The following is a 25870-nucleotide window of genomic DNA, read 5'->3' as shown; positions in this document are numbered from 1 at the left end:
ATTTCTTATTTTTTATACGTTTGGAGGTGGATCGCCAACCCAGCCGCTGGCACTCCGCATATATTTTACAGATAGTGGTGCTGCCCACACTTTCTCTCTATATATATATATAGTGATAGCCTGATGTAGTGATGTTTTACTGATACATGATATGATTAAACATTTGGCTATACACCATAATACTGTGTATTGATAGAAGCACTATTTTGGTGGGTAACTTCATTTATGTATATATCTTTGAGGGATATAATATTCTACCCTAGTATTAATTCTTGTATGAGTATGACATATATGGGGACCCAGTGACTGGGGGTATCACTTTCTCCACATCTCTTTGCATTGATTTTTACTATGTTTGCTATTTACTAGATGCATGTCTTTAAATGTAACACAATAAAGACGTTTTTGTACTATATGTGTGGTGCTTATGTTTTGGTTTTGTCAATGAATTGTATATAATAAATGTGTCTTATTGTCATTTTTTTGCAGACTTTGGGTCGTTTTTCCCAAAGAACTTAAACTCTACAAAACTAAGCATAACATAATAGACTAGTGGCACCACCATGTTGGTGCTGAGTCAACCTTGGTGCAAAGGTAGAAGTCAGTCCTGGGCCCTAGTGCCAGAGAAGTCTAAAGGCATTTCTGCTTATATGAGAACCTCACTCACATCACTCTCTCTCTCTGCTTCAAAACCCAGTCCTTGGCTCCTTAGCATTATCTCCTCCAAAAGAGGAAAGGAGGACATGACCTGTACTGAAGAAACTAAAGGGCATATATAAAAAGATGAAAAGTACTCTACTGAAATTGAATGTATATTTGGCTACATATTATCCAATTCATTGAGCATTGATCAGATCTTATATTTGGCATTCTGAGGCTAGAGCTGAGCTATTGTAACTGTACAGAGGAAGTCCAATGGTCTGACACAAGCTGTCTCGTGCTACTGAAACCACCCAGTGCGGAGCAACTGAGATAAATTTCTATATTTGGATAAAATCACTGTATCTGTGGTAGATTGTGTAGATAAATGTTTTTGGAGCTTGCAGTATTTAAAGATTCCCAGCCTGACACACGCACATCGTCTGAAACGGTCATGAAACCTTTCCACGCCCTGCTTTTCTGTGCAGCTTGTCTGCTGATCTCTGAAGGTAGGACATATTATGATTTATACTGTAACTTTGTAGTATTGATATTTTCATTTACTATTTGGCACTATGCATTTTCTTGGACCATCCATCAAGAAGGAATTAGGTGTGGATTCAGGAGCTACATTGGTCAACTAAACAACACAGGGAGGTCCTGTCCATCTCCAGTATCAGACAATTAGTATCTGATTCGAATATCATGATCTTACTCTAGGGGGTTACTGGCCCTCATTGGAGAGATCCAGCTGGTATATGGAGACTGACTTACAGTGCTCCTTGGAAAAAAAAAAATCAATTTAGCTATCTTCCAGTAGGAAGAAAACTATCTCATATCAGCAAACTCTCGAGAGACTTCTCGAAAAGGTAGAGACACCAAGATTCTTGTTATTTTTTATTGCTAGGTATGAAACAATTCTATCAATACTCATCCTAGGACAGGCATCAGCAACCTCTGGCACTCAGGCTGCTGGGAAACTACAACTCCCATCATGCACACTTACTCAGCTGTTCTTATAACTCCAATAGAAGTGAAAGGAGGATTCTGGATGTTGCAGTTTCAGAACATCTGGAGTGCCAGAGGTTGCTGATCCCTGTCCTAGGACTATAAGACCACATTAGATTATAATTGCATAATATTGTATTTTTTATCTGAAATTTTAGTTTTCTTTTGAATGGTTTTAACACTCGCAGGATTTAGATGACTCTCAGAACTGTTGTCAATTTTAGTCGTAGGGACCAGGAGGGTAAACTTTGTAGGCTGCAGCTACTTCGTGCTGTTCTTAAGGGTCCATTCACACATCCGTATGTGTTTTACGGATCCACGGATCTGCGGATCCGCAAAACATGGACACCGGCAATGTACGTTCCGAATTTTGCGGATCGCACATCGTCGGCATTATAATAGAAAATGCCTAATCCTGTCCACAATTGCGGAAAAGAATAGGACATGTTCTATTTTTTTCGGACCCGAAAGTGCGGATCCGGAAATGCGGATCCGGACAGCACATAGTGTGGCCCCATAGAAATGAATGGTTCTGCAATTCCGTTCCGTGCAAAATGTGGAACAGAATTGTGGATGTGTGAATGGACCCTAAGTGATGATATTCAGTCTTTTAATTTCTAAATGGAGGATAGTGGAAGCCCCCAGGTGGTGGAGGCCACAAGTCAACTGCTCTATTTGTCCTTCCTATATCCAGGTCCTGCCCATAGACTATATTGATACTTAAAAAAGTAAAACATATACATAAGAAACATTTAAGGTGATATTTATTAAGACCGCCGTTTTCCAGACCAGTATCAAGTCCCTCTGTGCTGCCGGAGGAAGCGGCAAAGTTGCCTCGAGATGCAGGCCTCTCAAAAGTTTGGCCATACAACAGACTTATCTCTACATCAGCCGTCTTGCTGGCGTAGATTTAAGCCATTTTTACACCAAAAACCAGTGTGGAAAATGATAAATGAGCTGGGTCAGTTAGCCCACCCGTGCCAGACCACCTTTTCTCACCACTTTGCACAAATGGCATGCGACAAAATTTGCAACTTTTTTAGGCCACAAAAGTGGCATAAATAGATTAGTAAATCCCCCTTAGTGTAAAAAAAAAAATTAACACCAACCAAAATACAGTATAATATAAATGTTATAATAATACATATAGGAACAGAACATATTTTCCATTGGAAATGTCAGTGTCTTTCGGTGCCTGTATGTTTCTTACCTTATCTTCATAAGGATGTAGACAGCATGCCAATGGGGGGATTCACACATCATTTTTCCCCATGGACAAATTCACAGCGTCATCTACATCTCCTCGCTAAAGCTACCCATCAATATTAGATAGAAATCAACCAACATGGATGCCTTTATCAGTTCCACCATGATACATGTCTACCTTATCCCACACAGGTGCAGAGATCATTAATGGCCGCATCGCTAAGCCTCATTCCAGACCCTACATGGCTTACATAAAAGTCCAAAAAGGAACATATAACTTTATATGTGGAGGAACTTTGATAGACTCAGAATGGGTGTTAACTGCTGCTCATTGTGAGATGTAAGTATGCCATACCAAGACTGTTGTACAAAGATATTACAAAGATTTTATGGTTATCGTGTCCAGATAGACCGGTATAATTAGAATAGTCAAGGTGCTGTACTAATTCTAGGAAATATATATACAGTGGCGTAATTACTCATCTTCGCACTGGTCTATTTCATTTAGTTGTTTGTGGGTCGGGTTAAAAGATATCCACATTACAACCATGACAGCATCATCCATAGTGACCCCATAACAATGACAAAAACAGCAGCCCCATAACAGTGACATCTACAGCGACAACATAACAGTGACATCCGCAGTGCACCCATCCAGAGTGTCCCTACAACAGTGAAGAAAAATGGCTGGGTTGTTATAGAAATCGGGTGTAAAACTGTGTGTATGTCAGTGGCTAAGAATTAAGGTCCTGCAAGTTTTTAATGGGTCATGTGATGGTGCCATATATTTTTAATTTTTTTTGCGAATATTAGAGATGAGCGAATCGACTTCGGATGAAACATCCAAAGACGATTCACAGAAGACTGTTTCGATACTGTACGGAGCAAGCGCTCCGTACAGTATTAGAATGTATTGGCTCCGATGAGCGGAAGTTATTACTTTGCGAAGTCTCGCGAGACTTTGTGTAATAACTTCATAAATTGATTTCTACTGTAAAAAAACATTTCCTGAACTCGGGCTCTGTTCCAAGTGGTACCTCCGCTCCATACAGTACCTCCGTACCTCACTCCGTACAGTATTGGAACAAAGTTTTATGCAAATCAACTTCGGATGTTTCATCCAAAGTCGATTCGCTCATCCCTAGTAAATATCTCGAGAACGGTAGGTCCTAAAGAGCTGAGACCCAGTCTAAAACCTTTCTGAGCCTGAGCACCTAATGTACCTGCCATATCTGGTGCAGATTAGTCCAGCTGGTTGGGCGTGAAAAAAGAAAACTCAGACAGAAATTCCTTTTTTAACCCCTTCACGCATTTGGACGTAACTGTACGTCCAAATCGCAAGTAACTTACTGCATTTGGACGTACAGTAATGTCCAATCTGCTTACCGGGGCTGTGACACTATAAAGCATCACAGCCCCAGAGTCTCTGCTCTCCCCGAGAGCATTGACACCTGAGAAGCCGGCAAGGGACCAATCAGAGTGGTCCCTTGCCAGCAAGTGTTCCGATTGGCTAGTCTCTGCAGACTAATCAATCGGAGCACTTCATTGAGAAAGTGCCAGTTTCAGGCTGCAATCTCAACGCATCCTTGGGGTTGAGAGGGACGGAGCTCCCCCTCTCTTACATCGGGTTGCCGTTGCTACGATGGCAGTGGCCTTACAAGTAGTCCGGGCTGCCTTGTACCAAAGGCTGATCAGACCCTGAGGGTCTGATCAGCCTTTGGGCTCATGCACATGACCGTATGTATTTTGAGGTCCGCAAAAAACAGATCCGCAAAAAATACGGATTACGTCTGTGTGCATTCCGCATTTTTAGGAACGGAACAGCCGGCCCCTAATAGAACAGTACTAATATTGTCTGTAATGCGGGTAATAATAGGACATGTTCTATTTTTTTGCAGAACGGAAAAATACTGACATAGTAGTGGGGCAGCCGCAGCGGATCGCGGACCCATTCACTTTAATGGGTCCGCGATCCAGCCGTTCTGCAAAAAAGATAGGACATCTTCTATCTTTTTGCGGAACAGAAGTACGGGACGAAACCCCACGAAAGCACTCTATAGTGCTTCCGTAGGATTCCGTTCCATGCTTCTGTTCCGCACCAATCCTGCATCTCCTGACCCATTGAAGTGAATAGGTCTGCATCCGTGATGTGGAATGCCCACGGAACGGCACCCGTGTATTGCGGATCCGCAAAAACGTTCATGTGCAGGAGGCCATACAGAATTGGAATGCACACGGAGTAACTTCCGTTTTTTTTGCATACCCATTTAAATAAATAGTTCCGCATACGGTCTGCAAAAAAACCGGAACGGAAACGGAAAGAAAATACGTTTGTGTGCATGAGCCCTTAGTGTAAGTGTAGCCCTGACAAAACATTTCATTGCAATAGATGATTATTGCAATGCACTGTATAGCCATTAGGCCCACTGGATCGCCAAATGGGTCTTGATAATAAAAAAGTGCAAAAAAAAAGTTAAAAAGTGTAAAAAAAAGGTAAATAAAAAAAATAATTTAAGAAATTTATGAAAATTTTATTTTCTCATATCCATTCATTTATAAGTCATAAAAAAATAAAAAAAATACACATAATTAGTATCACTATGTCTGTAACGACGTGATCTTTAAAAGTATCATGTTACTAATCCCGCGCGGTGAACGCCGTAAAAAAATTATGTAAAAAACTATTACGGAATTGCTGTTTTTGTCACCTTACCTCCACAAAAAATAAAAAATAACAAGTGATTAAAAAGTCATATGTACCCCAAAAAGATACCAATAAAAACTACAGCCCATTCTGCATAAAAAAAGCCCTCACATAGCTACACTGGTGAATACATAAAAAAGATATGTGCAGGATAACAGGCCGAACTAGATGGACCTTATGTACTATGTTACTATGTTACTATGACTTTAGTATATGACGATGCAAAATATAATTTATTTTTAACACAAAAGTGATTTAATGCTTAAAAAGTTGTAAAACATAAAAAACTATATCAATTTGTTATCCACATAAACATATCAACCCACAGAATAAAATTATCATAATTACCGCAAGAGGAACCCCATAAAAAAAAATTAACAAATGTTATAAAATGTGATCAAAAAGACATATACTCCAAAATGATACCAACAAAAACTAAAGCCTGTCCCGCAAAAAAACAAGCCCCACACAGCTACATTGGTGAAAAATGTAAATTTGATGGCCCCTAAAAACAATTTCAGAAAATTGCATGTTAGAAAATCATGATGCCGCTCCTTCCATTCTGAATGATATAGTCCCCAAACAGTGGTTTCGACCCCATATATGGTGTTGCCGTATTCAGAAAAAAATGCAAATTGTGGGGTTTTTCTCCTGTTAGCACTTGTGAAATAAAAAAAATGTTGGAAAAAAAAGGTAATTTTTTATCTTCACAGCCATGTGTTTCTAAATTCTATGAAACGCTTGTTGGGTCAAAGCATTCATGTCACCCTTAGATTTATTCCTTAAGGGGTGTACTTTCCAAAATGGGGTCATTTTGGGGGGTTTCTTTCTAGGGGTACCTCAGGGTCTTTTCAAATGTGACATAGAACATGAAAACTATTCCAGCAAAATCTGCCATCCGTTAACAATATGGCGCTCCTTTCCTTCTGTGCCCTGCTGTGTGCCCAAACAGCAGGTTACGACCACATATGGGGTGTTTTTGTAAACTGCAGAATCAGGGTGATAAATATTGAGGTTTGTTTGGCTGTTAACCCTTGCTGTGTTGCAGGAAAAATTGATTAAAATGGAAAATCTACACAATAAATGACATTTAAAAATGTTCCCTCCATTTTTTCCATAGTTTCCAAAATGGGGTAATTTATGGGTAGTTTCTACTATGTAAGCTTTACAAAGTGACTTCATAACTGAAATGGGTTTTGGCAATTTTCTTAAAAATTAAAAAATTTCCTTCTAAACTTCTAAGCCTTCTAACTTCATGAAAAAATAAAATGACATTTACAAAATGATGCCAACATAAAGTAGACATATGGGGAATGTTATGTAATAACTACTTTATGTATCACTATGTGTCTTAAAAGCAGAGAAATGCAAATTTTGAAAATAGCTAATTTTTCTAAATTTTACCCCAATTTTATTTTATTTTTTTTATACCTAAAGGTAAAACATATCAACTCAAATTCACCACTAACGTGAAGTATGTTGTCACGAGAAAACAATCTCAGAATGGCTTGGATAAGTAAAAGAGTTCAAAAGTTATTACCAGATAAACTGACACATCAGATTTGAAAAACGGGGCTCCGGCATTTGGTCCAAACTAGCAGCTGCTTGAATGGGTTAATTCAATGGCACTGTACATCCAGAGGGAGTTACACAAATATAAAAATACAATAAACCAAACTATTAACACACTGGTATAGAGGGGCAGAGGACCCTGCCCACAAGAGCTTGCAATCTACAAGTGAAGTGTAGAACACAGTAGATGAGGGTATATGTATGTTATCTTCTGTTATATCTCCTGTGCGTGCTAAAGCTAATCGTCAGCATCTGTCATCACTGTGATCTTTACAGCTCACCACAGAGAGCCAAAGATCCCCACCATCACATACAGAAAATAGAGTAAAAAATCTACAGCAGAAGATAAAAAGAGATAGGAAAAAAGAATGTGTCAAAAATGGTAAAAAAAAAAAAAAATATATATATATATATATATATATATATATACTCAATGCATTCCCTTGAAAGGATCCAGTACCACCAGTTATTCTGCTATGTCTTCCACCAGAGACATGGCCAGGACAGAAGGGTGTCAAGAAGGTTAGGCAACTGTATGAGGCCAGGTCTTCTGCAAAGCCCCTAAACACACTAAATACTGCAAGGGGTGTAAGGAATAGGTTGAGCACCTTCTACCAAGCAAGCACCTTTCCATTTAAGTTGTCACATGGCATGCTGCAATTTTTTTTGTCTTGCAAACTTTCCTTCATTTTTCAAATTGCAAAATACATAAATAAAAACAAGTACAGGTACTAAATAAAAGTATTGTTAAGGCATTTTTGCTATGATTGGGTGGCATTCATTTAATCAACTTACACACTTTTGACTGTACTTATTGATGGTGGATCAGTGTCCAACCCCATTCAGACACCCAGAGGCAATGTCTGTGATCGGAAATAATGTAGATCACAAACATTTAACCCCTCAGATAACATGGTCAATTGCGGCTACGACATCTGAGAGGGCTTTCACCAGGATCACTGCGACCTAGGGCCCAAACGGCTCCCCCGCACAGCGATTAAGGTAGTTGTTCAGTTGCTATGGCAGTCTCTGGTCCTCTGATGGATCCATGGCTTGCTACAGCAGGGCTCCATAGGTACATAATGAAACTCCCATTAGTTGCAATCGTAGTTCATATCAATTAAGGGAGAGTGGAGTAAAAGAAAGTTTTGAAAAATATATTAAAAAAAATATAAAAATTCAAATCACCCCCTTTCCCCTTTGTTAATATAAATAAAAATAAAGATCATGTGCACTGCCACGCACCAAAATGCCAAAATTATCTAAATATAAATGAATGTATGGCCGATCCACTGTTTATTCTTTGCTTCATATCCCCCCAAAAAAAACTGAATAAAAACGTCTTACACACACTATGGTGGCATCAATAAAAACGACAGATCACCCTGCAAAAAAATGAACCCTTACACCGTCAGAATATGACAGTGCAAAGAAAAAAAAATAATTTCCAAAGTTTTAATTTTTTTAAATAAATCACAAGAAAAACTAAATATGGCATCACTATAATTGTTATGACTTAGGGATTGAAGTTAACAAGTTAGTTTTACTGCATAGGGAATACCATGGAAGCAAAACCAATTAAACTATGGTGGAATTATTATGTTTTTTCCACCACATTTGGAATTTATTTACCGCTTCCAAAGACATTGTATGCAATATAAGATGGTGCCATTAGAAAGTGAACGTCCTAGGTTACTGTGAATTCGGTGCTTCGTACGTTATGCCTCATACTTTGCACTAATGTGCATAGATCTGTTGTGGATATGCTTTGTCATTTCTTTACTCTTTAATAAATATACAATCATAAAAAATAAATAAAGTGAACATAAAAATAAAAAAGTTATGGCTCTGGGAAGGCAGGGAGTAAAAACCGAAAACTCTAAAACGGAAAATTGCTCAGTCCTTTAGGGGTTAAAGATTTTTTTTATGATGTTATTTTTACATTTCCAGATCACTATCTAGGGGTTAATATAGGGAATGTGTCACCAGCGACCTCCCTATTCAGCTGTTTGCATAGATAGACACATAGCTGTTTTTCTACTGATTAAAACACAGTTTTTCATTTGGTGATCCAAATTCTATTCTATTATGCAAATTAAGCCTTTGGTGCAATGATAGCTTTACCATTACGCTGGGTTCACACCTGAGTGTTCGCGATGGAGCGCTCTGTATGCGCGATTGTACCGGCGTTTGCAATCGCGCATACAGAGACAAGCGAACGCCCATTGTCGCGCGTTCCCGAAAGTCTATGTACGGGAACGCGCGACAAGACGCCCCAAAGAAGCTCATGTACTTCTTGGGGTGTCGGCATTTACAGCGCGATCGTACGCGCTGTAAAACGCCCAGGTGAGAACCATGCCGATAGGGAAGCATTGGTTTCTCCTTGTTGAGCATTTTACAGCGCGTAGGAACGTGCTGTAAAACGCTCAGGTGTGAACCCAGCCTTAGTTTTGTTACACCCAAGCTCCACTCAGTTCTGTGGCCAGACCCTCCCTGGGTGCTTTGCCACTGCCTGGCCTTGTCTATCAAAGCAGCAAAGCTCGCCACAGAAAAGCTTGGGTGCAGCAAGAGCAATAATAACGCCTTAATTGCACCAAAGGCCTAATCTGCATATTAAGAATAACTCGGGATGGAACCTTGATTCAACAAAATAAAACCAGTGTTTTAATCAGGTGGCCCACAGTTACACGTCTATGGAAACAGCTGGATACGGAGGTAGCTAGTGATAGATGACCTTTAAGAAAAATCTTAAAATTCTGAAGTTCCATCACTGGCCACAAAGAGCTCACTGAATATGAGATATTGGGCTTAACCTGCAAAATAAAAAATAAAATCTATAATCAGAAAATAAAACAGATTAAAAAAGGAGTGTTACTATCTGTTATTAACTGGCAGAAAAAAATCTAGGTGTCATTGATTTGTCTTTTCATTACACTGACCACAGCATGGTATAGAAAATGTGATTATTGGAGTTCAAATTTTTTTAATTCTTCCAACAAGATTGATGTACTGTTTTCTGGACCTATAAGAATCTTTTGACAATCCTTTTTATTAGAATGGTCCCCTGATAATAAGCTTAAAAGACACTGCGCCCCACAAACATAGAGTTAAAGAATACAGTTAATAATTACACAGTATGCAGTAAGTCCTAAAGCTCCACCTAGTGGCGACAATTTTATCATATACCATTATGTTCATGTAGGCAATCTAAAGTATTACAAAAAATACTGAGATTAGAACACTAAAAAGATATATCAACCTCATTGTGTCCCATGATAAAATGCTCAGAATTATATGGAGTCAGCTATTTGGACGGTCGCTGCTGTTATGCCAACGGCTACTTTTCCAGTGAAAGAGAAAATACAACTCCTTCTACAAAAAAATAAAACCTCATGCTTCTACATTAGCCCCAAATAAAAATGAATTGCTAGGATTTAAAGAAGCAACATTTAAAAAAATTCTCCTAAAAGCCTCAAGGTCAATATTTGGAACCTAAAAAATGTGTCATTTAATCAGGAGTATCTCATCCAATATATGGAAAAGAGAAGAGATATAAAGAGGAGGACCCGGGATCATTACACAGCAACCTACTGACTTTAACAAACAGTTATAATGTTATGCTTCAATTCTCCGGTGGGGGCGCGCAAAGCGGGTGAATAGTTGCGGCCTAGTTCTCTTGCACATTTCCATTGATTACAGGGGATCAGCTTATTTTTCAGAGACCCTTTCAACAAATGGGGATTGTAACAAGTGGACAACCCCTTTAAAAGGGGAACATTTAGTTTAAAGAGGATCTTTCACCTTTTTTTGTTAATCTAAGTACCTTTACAAGCACAGTACACTCTGCTGATGCTGCTATAACTTTCCTTTTTTCCAACGCCCCTCGGCTGCCCGGCTGTGCCCCTGTTCTGTTTTTGCACCCTGTATGCTAATGGCTAGTATCAGCACAGGGGGGAGGCGATGCCAGCGCTTCTCAGGGGGTGTCTGCTTCTCCCTGGCTGCGATTGGAGAGCTCACAGCCAGAGAGAAGGAGACCCCCCGAGAAGTGATGGCGTCTCCTCCCCCCTGTACTGATGCTAACAGAACAGGGGCACAGCGGGGCAGCCGAGGGGCACAGCGGGGCAGCCGAGGGGCGTTGGAAAAAAAGGAAAGTTATAGCAGCATCAGCAGAACGTACTGCACTTGTAAAGGTACTTAGTTTTGGAAAAAAAACGTGAAAGGTCCTCTTTAAGACCTAAAATAATTCTGGGTCACTTGGTGCAACATGTAATATCGACTATCCGGCAGACATTCAGCTTGCACCTTTCATTTCTTTCATGTAGCCCTGAGGGCAAAGTGATGGCTATTCTTGGAGCCCATTCGAGTGATGACAATGCGACAGAAGAGGGGAGGCAGAAATTCAATGTTACTGAGATTCTCCAGCACCCGCAGTACAATGACATGAATATGAGGAACGACATCCTGCTGATGAGAGTAAGGAAATAAAAGTTCTGTTATGTGGTGTACGTTTTATCTTTTATCGTATATGGTGTGATATGGTAACAGATCTTCTCTTCCTGATGAAGCCATTAACAGGAAGGTTTTAGTCACCGCTGAATGCCACCAAAGCTCCGCCATAATATCTAGATTTACATAAAAAATTAATTGTCCACTCAGAATCTGAGTGACTTCGGATACTTTCGCACTTGCGTTGTTGTTTTCCTATGGACGCGAGGGTCAATAAATCTTCCTCTAGTTTTACTTGATGAGAGTGCTGCAGTTTTTTTTGTTTTGTTTACTTGGACGATAGTCCTGGTCCATTTAGGCTTGCACCTCTGGCGTTATTTTCATTTACTTTTATCCAGTGCTGCCATTTTTTCTATTTCTAGATAGATAGAGATTGTAGAGTGCAGGGGTTAAGAGAAAATGGCAACAGCAGTGACATTCGTGTGAGGGATCATTCAGACGACAATATGTTTGTGTCCGCATCTATTCCACAATTTTTACGGAACGGGTGTGGACCCATCCATTTCAATGGGGCCGCAAAAGATGCAGACAGCACACTGTGTGTTGTCCGCATCCGTATTTCCGTTCCACGGCCCTTCAAAAAGGACAGAACGTGTCCTATTCTTGTCCACAATAATAGGCATTTCAATCATAGGGCTGGCCCTGTGTGCTCCGCGAAATGCAGAAAGCACACGGCCAGTACCTATGTTTTGCGGATCCGCAATTTGCAGACCGCAAAACACGTACAGACGTCTGAATGAGCCCTGAATGGCATGTCACACTTTTGGTCAAATAGGAACTAGAAGCAAAGAAAAAGGGAGCTTGGTTCTGGAACTAGAGCAGCAGGGACCAGTGGGTCTATTTTTCTTCTTTTTTTTTAACCTCTGCACCCAGGCCCTAACTGGTCCAGAGGGGACCAGGTGAATCCCCCTGAGAGCCCCTCAGCAAAGGTGGGGTCCCAGTCTCCCACCCCTAGCACAAGTGGCACATGGCACAGTAGATTGCGCTACATACAGATAGGCATCCCATCCCGCCTATGCATCCAGTATATTATTACAGATGCATCAGGTGGTGGAGAAGTCTTCTAGGCACAGAGGCCACCAGCTAGTATCTTCTCTCCCCAGGGACCTTTCTGCTGCCGCTGTGTGAGCAGCTAGTATTTGCATGTAGCTTTACAGAATTAATTTTACTGATGGGCCCTGGGCACCCCAGCTCCACACTGCCTGTAAATATGAAAAGGGCTTTGATGTCTCACAGAACCCTTTTACATCCTTTAGGTTTCTCGGCCAACCATTTGTCACTGTAGGAACGCACTGTGTACCATGTTAAATGCTTATTACTATGCTTGATTGCAGCTAAATGCTTCAGCGGGGTTTGGAAAATATGTCCAAAAGAAGTCCTTACCGCAAACCTATGAAGATATTGAAGCAGGAACAGTTTGTGAGACAGCCGGATGGGGATGGACAGGAGATCAATATGCCGACCGTCTCATGGAAGTAAATGTCACCGTTTTGAACAGAAGAACATGTCAGAGAAATCTGAAAAACGAAGTGTACATTACAGAGAACATGATGTGCACCGATGTGGGGCCTGGAGGACAAGACTCCTGTAATGTAAGATTGTGAAGATGATTTCCTTTAGTAACTGAGAGATCAAACGAGAAATTGTAGGAGAAACGTGGTGGAGTTGCTTACAAGAACCAAGCAAAGCCAAATTCTGGTTTGTGATGGCCAGTTCACCCGCGAACACATGCGGGCTGCCATCTTGACTCACAAGTCTGGCGATGCGCAGGTAAGTCCTTACCCTGTGCCTGTGCGCGAGCCGCTCTAAAACAAATGCAGTCACCGGGAACAGGCAGTTCCGAGAACAGCCGCCGGGGGCCTTCATCTGGCTATTCTCGGAACTGCCTGCTCCCGGTGACCGCATTTGTTTCAGACCGGCTCGTGCACAGGCACAGGTAAGGACTTACCTGTGCATCGCCGGACTTGTGAGTTAAGATGGCAGCCGGCATGTGTTCACGGGCAAACACGGCGAACTGACCATCACTGCTCATGATCAGCAGAACAAAACGAATGCACCATATTTACAAACTTCTCACCTTCTTATGTAAACGACTACACATCTGCGTTTTTCAATTCCATTGTTCTGCTCTGTCACAGGAGCAGAACGACTAAGGGTCCATTCACACGTCCGCAATTTCGTTCTGCATTTTGCGGAACGGAATTGTGTACCCATTCGTATCCATAGGGCCACACGATGTGTGGCCCAGCTCCGGAAATGCGCACCCGCACTTCCGGGTCCGCATTTCTGTTCCCGAAAAAAATAGAACATGTCCTATTCTTGTCTGCAATTGCGGACAAGAATAGGCATATTCTATTAGTGCCGGCGATGTGCGGTCCGCAAAATGTGGAACTCACATTAGCCGTGTCCGTGTTTTGCGGATCCGTGGATCCGCAAAACACGTTACGGACGTGTGAATGCATCTAAGGCTACTTTCACACTTGCGTTGTTGTTTTCCGTTATTGAGATCCGGCAGAGGATCTCAATACCAGAAAAAAACGTTTCCGTTGAGTCCTCGTGCATTCTGAATGGAAAGAGATGCGTTCAGGATGCATCAGGACGTCTTCCGTTCCAGCAGCATTCTGTTTCATGACCGGACACAAAACCACTGCAAGCTTCGGTTTTGTGTCCGGTCATAATAACGGGAAAAAAACTGATTCAGCACTAAACACAAAGTCAATGATGACTAATCCATTTTTTAGGAGTCTAAAAAAACGGAACTGTCCCCCATTGAATTTCAATTTATTTAGTGACGGATACATTTTTTTCCGTTTTGATTTCACACAACCGCATCCTAACGGAACGGATGCGTCCTGATGTGCAAAATCAAAACGTTTAATTCCAGTATTAAGATCCTCTGCCGGATCTCAATAAAGGAATTAACAACGTAAGTGAGAAAGTAGCCTTAACTGACGGCCCAAATCCGTTAAATGCCAGTTATCAACATTGCCCGATGGGCCCTATTGACTTATAGTGCCTCTGTCTGGTTTCTCTCATGGTGTCCATCATATTACTGCAAAAAAAAAAAATTCTTTACAACATTTCGGATGGGATCTATGATGGAGGCTCCCGGCGCTGATGTGAACAAAACCTTCAACTAAAAGGTCAACATTGGAGAAAAGCAAAGTATTGTCGATTTGGCTACATTGCCAAATTTTACACAAAAATTTGCTTTGTGACAAATTACTTCATCGCGAAGTGCATTTCTTTGTAAGTAGTGGGTGCAATGACAGGGATCGGTGATTGCGCTGCTCCCCATCATTGTACCCCTCAGATGCCGCGTTTATAGCTGATCGCGGCATCTGACATTAGCATTAAAGTGTAAAATAAAAAAATAAAAAATCATACTTACCTCATCCATTTGATCATGAAGAGCTGGCTGCCGTCATCTTGATTGAAGATCCACCCTGAAATCTCCTGTGGCCCATGATGATGTCACCACGTCGGCGTCACTGCGCACAATATTTTGTGCGGGATCTTCAATCAAGATGGCGGCGGCCAGCTATTCACACTCAAACGGATGAGGTAAGTATGGTTTTTTTTTTTTACCGCCTTTTTTTACCGCCTTTCAGGGAAAATCGATTTGTTACCACGAAGCAAGAGGAAATTCGGCTTTGCGGCGAATCAAATCTCCCCTGGAATTTTCATGGATTTTGATTTGCTCAACACTAGTCAACATAGTGCTCAAAGCACGCTGCATACTGAGAGGCAAAAAAGCATGAAATCACTATTACAGTTGTGTTCATTTTACTTTCACAGGGGGATTCGGGTGGTCCTTTAATATGCAATGGCGTCTTCAGAGGACTCATTTCTTTTGGAACTGATCCATGTGGGAAGCATAACGGAGCGGCCGTGTATACTCGTCTGACTAAGGAATACATAGACTGGATAAATAAGAACATAGGGCATCAACTATAAATCCTCACCATCATGTTTTTTACTCCTGTTTCATTTTATCACATTCCTAGAGCCAAATGTTTTAATAAACTGGGATCCGATAGGTCACCCCCTGACAAAAAACTTTGAGTAGTAGTTGAGATTTTAAAGGGCATCTGTCAGCAGTTTAGCACCTATGACACTGTCTGACCTGTTACATGTGCGCTTGGCAGCTGAAGGCATCTGTGTTGGTCCCATGTTCATATGTGACTGCATTGCTGATAAAAATGATGTTTTAATATATGCAAATGAGCCTCTAGGAGCAACGGGGGCGTTACCGTTACTCCTGGAGGCTCCACTCTCTCATGCCAAGCGCTCGCGCAACAGGTCAGCCATTTTCATAGGTACAAATCTGCTGACGGATGTTCCTTAAAGGGGTTGTCTCACTTCAGTAAGTGGCATTTATCATGTAGAGAAAGTGAATACAAGGCACTTACTAATGTAGTGTGATTGTCCATATTGCCTCCTTTGTTTGGATAGATTCATTTTTCCATCAGATTATACACTGCTCATTTCCATGGTTACGACCAGGCTCGGACTGGCCCACCAGGGAGGCGGGGGATTCCTCGGTAGGCCCCCAGAGATATTTATTGTAGCCACTCGGTGGCAGTATCGCACAGTGATGCAGCCTCCTACTGGTGTACATTGTACAGGAGGCCTCGCAGTATCTTCTAGTCATCCTCCTCCTGCCCTCCCTGCTGTGGAAACTGTGGCTGCTGGAGAGAAGGACTCCTCTGCGGCACTGGGCTGATTTATCAGGTGTGTGACAGTAGTGAGCTGTAGGAGACTGTAAGGGGGAAATAGGGGATTTGTTTATAGCCGACACAGATCTGTGTATGTGTGCTGCTCTCTGCAGAGTTCAGAGTGGCATTGGGGGGACTCTGCCCTAGGTCCCCCCAATGCCTCTGCTTTAGGTGCACCCCCATTAGTGCCCCATCTCCAGATGCCCCCACTCTAAATGCACCGCTAATATTGCCTCTTCTTCGGTTACCCCTGCTCCAGGATCCACACTACTACCCTGCCTCCGGTGACCCTAATGTCCCTGTTTCAGTTATGACCCTCTATTTGTGCCCTTTGCTCACGTTGCTCCTCTAGCGCCTTTGCTTGGGCTTTGTTAAAGGTTGTGACCTGCAAAGGGGGGTTGGACTTGTGCCCGAAAAATTCTGCACAGTAAGTCATATTCTCCAGTATTGACACATATGGTTTACATGGCGTCAGTGATGATATTCCGTATTTACAGGCATCACTGCTATTATATAAAGAGATACTGGTAATAAAGTGGTATAGGATTTAAAGGGGTTGTGCAGGTTTTCAAGTAATCCTCTCCACACCATAGGGCATAACTAGATGATTAGTGGGGTCCGATTCTGCAACCCCCACTGATCCCAGGAACGGGTCCTGTTCCCCCTTGTTATGGTGTGACAGGCCACACATATGCCCTGCTGCTCCATTTATTCTCTTTGGGACCACTGGAAATAGCCAGCGCTGTACTCCGCCATCTCCGGCGACCCCCTATAGAGAATGGATGGCGAGGCAGAGCATAAGCTCGACCTGCCACTCAGTCAAGAAGGGGGACCAGTGGGGGCTCCAGCATTCAGACCCCCAGACCCACTTAGTTATCCCCGACCCTGTGGATAGAGGATAACTAGAAAAGTGGACACAAGCCCTTTAACAGGCGAGTATTTCTATTTTAGTTTGACATATATTTTGGGCCAGATTTAAAAATTTTATTAAAACATTTTTTTTACACCCAAAGAAAACCTTTAAGGATAGGGAATGTGAAAGGTTAAACAGCTATGACACGACAGGTGATAAGTGTCTGATTGGTGGGGGTCTGACTGCTGGGACCCCCAAGATCAAGGGAACTTGGTCTTAAAGAGGACCTTTCACCTAAAAAAAAAATGTAAACTAAGAACATAGCTTTACTTACATGCCCCCATTAAGTGTTGATCGTTTTTTCTTTTTTCAAATAGTGCCCCCGTTTGTCCGCTATGCCCCCCGGAATAATTCCCGCCGTCTATGGTAATGAGCCAGCCTCAAATGGGCTGGCTTTAAAAGTTCTCCTCGGCGTGCCTTCTCTCTTCTCCCTGGCACGGAGCGCATCCAATCAGCGCGCTCCGCTCTTAGCCAGGGAGAAGACGCTCCAGTTCTCGCGAGACTTCAGAGAACTGGAGCGATTTCGTCTATCCGGCTAAGAGCGGAGCGCGCTGATTGTATGCGCTCCGTGCCAGGGAGAAGAGAGAAGGCACGCCGAGGAGAACTTTTAAAGCCAGCCCATTTGAGGCTGGCTCATTACCATAGACGGCGGGAATTATTCCGGGGGGGCATAGCGGACAAACGGGGGCACTATTTGAAAAAAGAAAAAACGATCAACACTTAATGGGGGCATGTAAGTAAAGCTATGTTCTTAGTTTACATTTTTTTTTTAGGTGAAAGGTCCTCTTTAAAGGGGTCGTCTTACTTCAGTAAGTCAGATTTATCATGTAGAGAAAGTTAATACAAGCCACTTACTAATATATTGTAATTGTCCATATTGCTCCCTTTGCTGGCTGGATTCCTTTTTCCATCACATTATACACTGCTCGTTTCCATGGTTACGACCACCCTGCAATCCATCAGTGGTGGTCGTGCTTGCACACTATAGGATAAAGCACTAGCCTATGTGTGTTCCCATGGTCCCGGCCACCAGAGAGGCTAGCGTTTTTGCCTATAGTGTACAAGCATGACCACCACTGCTGGATTGCAGGGTGGTCTGTAACCATGGAAACGAGCAATGTATAATGTGATGGAAAAATGAATCCAGCCAGCAAAGGAGGCAATATAAATAATAACAGTATATAAGTAAGTTGCTCGTATTAACTTTCTCTACATCATAAATTATGTGATTGGCGGTAATGTAATTGAATGTCTCAGGACCCCTTTTTTTATGATCAGTGGGTGTTCCAGCAGTCAGACCCCAGCAATCTGATATTCATCACCTATCCTGTAGAAAGGCAATAGGTCATTATGGTAGGACAACCCTTTAAAATATATGGCAGATTATGTGCAATCTGAGGAGGTTACGATTTGATAAATTTCATGCCAGACATTTATGCTTAAAGGGGTTAAAGGGGTTGTCTCACTTCAGTGAATGGCATTTATCATGTAGAGAAAGTTAATACAAGGCACTTACTAATGTATTGTTATTATCCATATTGCCTCCTTTCCATCACATTATACACAATACGAATCAGTGGTTAGGACCACCCTGCAATCCCACTGCGGTGGCCGTGCTTACACACTATAGGGAAAGGCTGGAAGTGAGCATAGGCCAACACCTTTACCTATAGCGTGCAAGCACGGCCACCGCTGCTGGATTACAGAGTGGTCAAAACCATGGATACGAGCAGTGTATAATGTGATGGAAAAGAGCCAATATGGAGAATCACAATACATTAGTAAGTGCCTTGTATTAACTTTCTCTACATGATAAAAGTCATTTGTTGAAGTGACACAACCCCTTTAAGGGCTCTACACTTAATAGGGTTAGGCAAAAAATGTCTTGGTGCGTACATTGTGTGTTTCCTATGTGTGATAGGAACTGCATGTGTCTTGTTTCTGACTGACTTAAGTGCAGGATAACCATATATGTGTAAGGCTACTTTCACACTTGCGGTAGCAGGGTCCAGCAGGCTATTCCAGTGGGGTAACAGCCTGCCGGATGAGTGCTTACGCCAGCCCACCGTGCCACTCCGGCCCCATTCACTATAACATGCCAAGAGGCGGCTGGACAAAAACTACAGCGGACTTCTGGCGGCACGGTGGGCTAGCGTTAGCACGGATGCGGTAGGCTGTTCCCCGCCGGAACAACCTGCCGGACCCTGCTACTGCAAGTGTGAAAGTAGCCTAAATTCTGCCACATGTATGTTTGTGCATTTTGCTGTGAATGTCTACCATCATACTTCATCTGTAATATTTCTGTTATCACTGTAAGGGCTCATGAACACGATTGTTGGATGTTTTGCAGTCCGCAAATTGCGGATCTGCCAAACATGGATACCGGCTGTGTACATTCCACATTATGCGGAACAGAACAGCCGGCCTCTAATAGAACGGTCCTATCCTTGTCTGTAATGCCGACAATAATAGGATGTTCTATCATTTTGTGTAACGGCCATACGGACATACAGACATGGAATGCACATGGAGTCATTTCAGTTTTTTATGTGCAGGAGCCCTATGGTGGGCCCCCAGAATCAGTTACACTGGTGGGCCCTAGGTACCCCAGTCTGACACTGGTTACGACCACCCTGCAATCCAGCAACGGTGGTCGTGCTTGCACACTATAGGAAAAAGCATCGGCCTCTCTGGTGGCTGGAACTATGGGAGTGCACATAGGCTAATACTTTTTCCTATAGTGTGCAAGCACGCCCACTGCTGCTGGATTGCAGGGTGGTCATAACCATGTAAACAAGCAGTGTATAATGTGATGGAAAAATGAATCCAGCCGGCAAAGGAGGCAATATGGACAATCACAATACATTAGTAAGTGCCTTGTATTAACTTTCTCTACATGATAAATACCACTTGCTGAAGTGACACAAGGATGAGTGAACTTCTTGAAATTGGTTTTGCGTCTGATTTGTCAGATTCTTCCAAAAATGTGATTTGCACACTAATCGATTGCACATGAATGAAATATTTTCCAACTGGACTGAGAATATGACACCCTGAGGTTTCCTAAGTATTAGATTTTTTAAATATATTTTTGTTATCTCTTTTTTTACACTTTTTTGCAAATTTTTGCTCCCCCCCAACCCTTCTTTTTAAACTCTTTAACACAATGACAGCAATAGCAAATAATGTCAGAGTGACCCCGGCATATATAGCTATGGGTAAATGTACGGCACACTTATCGGGTGAACACAGGAGCCAGATCAGCATTACTGATAACCAGGCCCCTGCTGTATGTCAGCGGATTTACCCCATAGATGCCCCTGTCAATACTGAACGCCGCATTTAAGGGGTTTACAGAGGGAGGGAGCTCCCTCTCTCTACCCATCGCCTCCCCGCAATACGATCACAGAGTGCCGATTGCTGCTGTCACCCCCCCCCCCCCCCCCAAGTGGCATACCCACACCTATCTGGGTATGCAATCTCAATGCCATTTTATACATTTATTCCAGGTCCCATATATTGTGCATTTCCTGTTATGCATCTGTTTATGTTCAAATGTAATGTGTCTGGTTTACCAGCAGGTGGCAGCTAATACGGCAGAGCAGTAGATAGAATAGAATAGAACCTTCCAGTCCATTCTAACCCCCCCTCCCCTGTCGAGGAGTGAGCAAGTCCCAGGTCCTGCAGGAAGGGTGGGCACCAGTTATTTCCAGTTTAGTAGTTAAGTGCTAGCTGACCCCTGCTAAGGGAGCAGGTCTGCAGTGCTGCGTCCCTCCTGGACGTGTGCTGCCCACACCAGCCAGAACACCTCTAGTTTTGCTGGTGCAGAGAGACCACTTCTAGAAGTCTCATTAGCCAGGAAGAAGTTGCCCTGTGCCTTGCCATAGAGTCAGACAAGTGAGAAGTTGCAACAGAAAGCAAAAGGAAAAGTTCCTATTTAATCCTGTCAGCACAGCAGAGCCAAAGAGTAGCAGATGTAGCAGAGCTGAGAGTGTTTGCCTGCCATTTTCATGCTAAAGCTTGCTGGAAACCAAGACCAAGACTGTAAACTGTTTGAAGAAACGTTTATGCAAAGTAAAGCTGCAGTTGAACTATATACAAAGTCTGGACTCAATCTCTTTCATCATCCTCTCCATCACCTATTCACCCTATTTGCTCTGCTTCATCCGGCGACACCTGGGGTTCCCGGATATCCAGGTAGGAGCACCGTGACAAGTGCACAGCCACAACACCTAAAGGAACATTATAGACCACCCTTATACCACTCTGGCATTCCTTCACCTGGGTTCCACCATCACCTTCTACATAGGGTGACTTATTCCCTTGTTGCTGAAATGCAACTGGCGTCACGAAAAATTACAATTGCCACATCTTAAAAGGACCCTAGTCGCACGTTTGGGCATTGCACTGCTAAGGCAGCCTGTGGCCATACAAAGGCCTCAGGGCCTGCCAGGTACTGATGCCTATGAGGCCAGCCCCCAGGCTGGGTCTCATTCGCAACTGTCAGAGTACTGACAATGAAAATGCATTACAATACACTATGGGCGTCATTTCTTATTCCGAAATACGCCTAGATTAGGTGCATTTCAGGCACAGATGGCAGCACAACGGTTAGTTGTGCCACCATCTGCAACTTTGCTCCGCTCGCACCAGTTCTAAAATTGTGGGTGGGGAAGAGGACAGGTCGGCAGGCCCGTCTCATTCATCATTTTTAGGCATAGAAAATAGTCTAAAGCTGTCTTACATTTAGAACTGGCATCAGATGCGCTGAAGTTATTTATGGGCCGGCACCTCTACATGACTTCGTCAAGCCACCGCCAGCTACAGGGCTTATTAAAACTGGCATCTAACACATTGACATGATGAGGTAAGGTGCGTGCTCCTCCTCTCCTTACCTCGCCATGCTGTGCTCGAGCCCATTAGCCGCCAGGACTGGTTTCTAAGCGCCGGAGGTGCTGCGCCCCGGTCTGACTTAGTGGATGCTTGCGGGGGGTGAAGGGCCCTGAATTACAGATACCTGATCGGTGTTGCGAGATGTATGTGCGCCTGATGCCCTTTGGCTCTCCCCGCTTCCCCCCGCAGTCCGTCTGTGTTGGCCTCTGAGGAAGGAGCACTGCACTGTCATTAAGCTATTGCTAGCTTTTGATTTCTTATACACCCTTCTTGCCATGGTGTCCTGCTCGGGCCTCCTTGAGATGCACACCTGAAATGTGCCTGTGCTTGTCATATGAAGACTGGTGAGATCTGCCCATACTGGACATATTTTTAGTTTGGTCTTGTTTCCTTTTTGCAGCTTCTGTTTTAAAAGAAGGAAAGGAGGAAAAAAAGAGAGGGGAGGAAAGGGGGGGGGGAACAAAAGAAAAGGGGTAAAAAAAGGAAAAAAAGGAGAGAAAAAAGGGGTCCTAAGCAGAATAGGCGATCATTGGACTACTCTAAAACAGGGCAGAAGCCTACTGAAACAGCTAAAATTTACGAGCTTTGGAAATCTCCCAATACAAGAGCAGGAGCAGGTCAAAGAGGGAGCTATGATGCCAATGTTAAAAAAAATGCTGGATCTTTCTAGAATGGAGGAGGCGGTGGAGGATTGTACTCATGAGGATGGGTAGAGAGAGGATATTTCTGATCTGTCTATTGCTGAATTTTCCCCACAAAAAAAAATTCTGTTGGCAGTTAAAAAAAAGAGTTGATACAGGACATTTCAATGCAACTTGGTGCAATCCAGTCCGATGTGACCCTGATAAGGGATGATGTCTCCAAGATTCGGGATCGACTCACAATTATAGAAAAATCTGTGGGGGATTTGGAAAGTGAAGCCAAAATTTAAAACCCAAATTTTCTCCCCAAGGATGGATGTTAATATCCTTAAAAGGAAGGCGGTGGATTTGGAGGATAGGTCGAGGCAATGTAAAGTAAGAATCATGGTCTGCCAGAGGGCACAGAAGTACAGAACATCGTTGAAATTATATAGTCCCTAATCACTGAGAAATTTGGAAAAGAAAATTTTTCGCCACTGTTTTTGGTAGAAAGAGCACATCGGGTTCCAGGGGGCAAACCAATTCCTGGAAGGCCTCCATGGATAATAATGGCGAAGATACTTGTTTCACATGACAGGGATATGATTTTGAGAAGGGCCCGTGAATGTCCCCCTATCGTATACCATGGGAGTAAAGTGTCCCTTTTCTCTGATTTTTCCAAAGAGATTCAAGAAAAGACGCAGTTTTACTGTGGTAAAAAAAACGTTTACAAGAAAGGGACATTAAATACTCGTTTGTTTATCCAGCTAAATTCCAGATAATTTTTAAGGGGGAAACTCTTTTTTTTTATACCCCTGATCTTGTGTCGGACTAGTTGGATCGGAATTAATATTTAACCCTTTCATGATCGGGCCCAAAAAAGGCCTGAATGTCCTGGCAACTTTTTGTGATTTGGTGCACCTGGTGGTTTAGTGACTGTACCTTTTGTGTTTGACTACAAAAAACATTTTTTGTGATTTTTTTTTCACTTAACAAGTAGGACTTTTTATTAGAATGGTTTTTTAGAGGTTTTTTTTCTTTTTATAGGTTTAATTTGGAGGAAAACCACTAATTATTACCGCTAATTATTATTAAAACGTATTTTTTTATTATAGCCTTTTATTTCTTAAATATTACAACTGACACAAAAATTTAATATTGCAATGGGTACCCTATTTTGTGACAATCGTTTTCATATATAACATCTATAGGTTCGAGAAAACAGGGCGACTATAATGATGGTTTCTGTTAGCGACTGCATTTTTTTTTAATTTGTATTTTTTTTATTTATTTTTTAACTTATATTTACATTGTTTGAACATAATATGTCACCCAGGAGGTCATTAAATTAGACCTATGGAGGACACTGATCTTTTTGAAAATCTTTTTTTTACTGTTTCCACTGTAACTGGGGCATCCACACGGAGCCCCAGTTACAAGGGAAAACAGCCCCCTTTGGGGGCATGACACACAGGCAGAGGGTCTCCTTAGACCCTGCAGCTCTGCTCTTGCCCCTGCTCCAGACACCCCTGGCGGTCACATGACCGGCGGGACTAACAGAGGAAGCGGCTCTGCCCACCATGCGCTCGTTCAGTGGCACAGGAGAAGGCAGAAGCTGTAATAATTTTGGAGGGACGTCCAGTTCTTGGTAATGTCACTGTTGTGCCATATTTTCTCCACTTGATGATGACTGTCTTCACTGTGTTCCCTGGTATATCTAATGCCTTGGAAATTCTTTTGTACCCTTCTCCTGACTGAGATCCCTCTGATGCTTTGGAAGCTCTCTGGACCATGGCTTTTGCTGTGGGATGCAACTAAGAAAATTTCAGGAAAGACCAACTAGAGCAGCTGAGCTTTATTTGGGGTTAATTAGAGGCACTTTAAATGATGGCAGGTGTATGCTGACTCCTATTTAACATGATTCTGAATGTGATTGCTTAATTTTGAACAAGAGGGTGTGCACACTTATGCAGCCACATTATTTTATTTTTTTCTTCCCTCCACCTAAAAGATTTCAGTTTGTTTTTCAATTGAGTGGTACAGTTTATAGGTCACATTAAAGGTAGAAAAAGTTCTGAAATGATTTATCTTTGTCTCTTTTTTTACATCACAGAAACCTGACATTTTAACAAGGGTGTGCAGACTTTTTATATCCACTGTATATACACAGTGGGCAGTCATGAAGGTGTTAAGCATTGGTGTTCTGTATTTGTAATTTCCATTTTTGATACGGGTGGGGTGAGAGGAGAGGGGGAGGTGTGGTCAGAGTTAAGAGATCTGGTGCATTAATGTAGCGGATCAAGAGGATTGAGGGGGTTTACGGGAGGGTTTGCGATGTGCCTCTCAGGAGGAGGGGAGGGGAAGGGAGAGGTTTACTAGTTACTTTAATTTTTTTCTTCTTTCCTGGGGACCTATTGGTTTAGCTGATGTCGATTAAAATATTAACCTGGAATGTTTGGGGCCTGGGGGATAGGCTTAAAAGACAAGCGGTTCTTGACTTGGTTCAGAGACATTTACCAGCGATTGTGTGCCTACTGGAGACTTGCCTTACGGGCGAGACAGTTCCTCAGCTCGATAGAGGTCTGGCCGTGCAGACGTATCATTCTACCTATTCTAGTTATTCCAGAGGAGTGTCAGTTCTAGTTCATAATAGAATTGATTTTGTCTGCCGGGCATTCTCTATTGCAAAAAAAGTATGTGAACCCTTTGGAATGATATGGATTTCTGCACAAATTGGTCATAAAATGTGATCTGATCTTCATCTAAGTCACAACAACAATCACAGTCTGCTTAAACTAATAACACACAAAGAATTAAATGTTACCATGTTTTTATTAAACACACCATGTAAACATTCACAGTGCAGGTGGAAAAAGTATGTGAACCCCTAGACTAATGACATCTCCAAGAGCTAATTGGAGTGAGGTTTCAGCCAACTGGAGTCCAATCAATGAGATGAGATTGGAGGTGTTGGTTACAGCTTCCCTGCCCTATAAGAAACACACACCAGTTCTGGGTTTGTTTTTCACAAGAAGCATTGCCTGATGTGAATGATGCCTCGCACAAAAGAGCTCTCAGAAGACCTACGATT

At 42.5% G+C, this 25870-nt stretch overlaps 1 protein-coding gene across 1 annotated transcript; it reads left to right on the top strand.

Moving 5' to 3' along the window:
* The first annotated feature begins 1067 nt into the window (after positions 1–1067).
* Positions 1068–15977, top strand: LOC122936387 (granzyme A-like). Its single transcript, XM_044292574.1, has 5 exons — positions 1068–1148; positions 3046–3193; positions 11452–11602; positions 12970–13227; positions 15434–15977. The coding sequence occupies exons 1-5, from the start codon at positions 1094–1096 to the stop codon at positions 15590–15592; spliced, it is 771 nt and encodes a 256-aa protein (XP_044148509.1). The 5' UTR covers positions 1068–1093; the 3' UTR covers positions 15593–15977.
* The last annotated feature ends 9893 nt before the right edge of the window (positions 15978–25870 follow it).

This window comes from Bufo gargarizans, chromosome 1 (assembly GCF_014858855.1).
Source record: "Bufo gargarizans isolate SCDJY-AF-19 chromosome 1, ASM1485885v1, whole genome shotgun sequence".
NCBI lineage: Eukaryota > Metazoa > Chordata > Amphibia > Anura > Bufonidae > Bufo > Bufo gargarizans.
The sequence above is the reverse complement of the archived record's forward strand: the minus strand, read 5'-3'. Positions and strand labels throughout refer to the sequence as shown.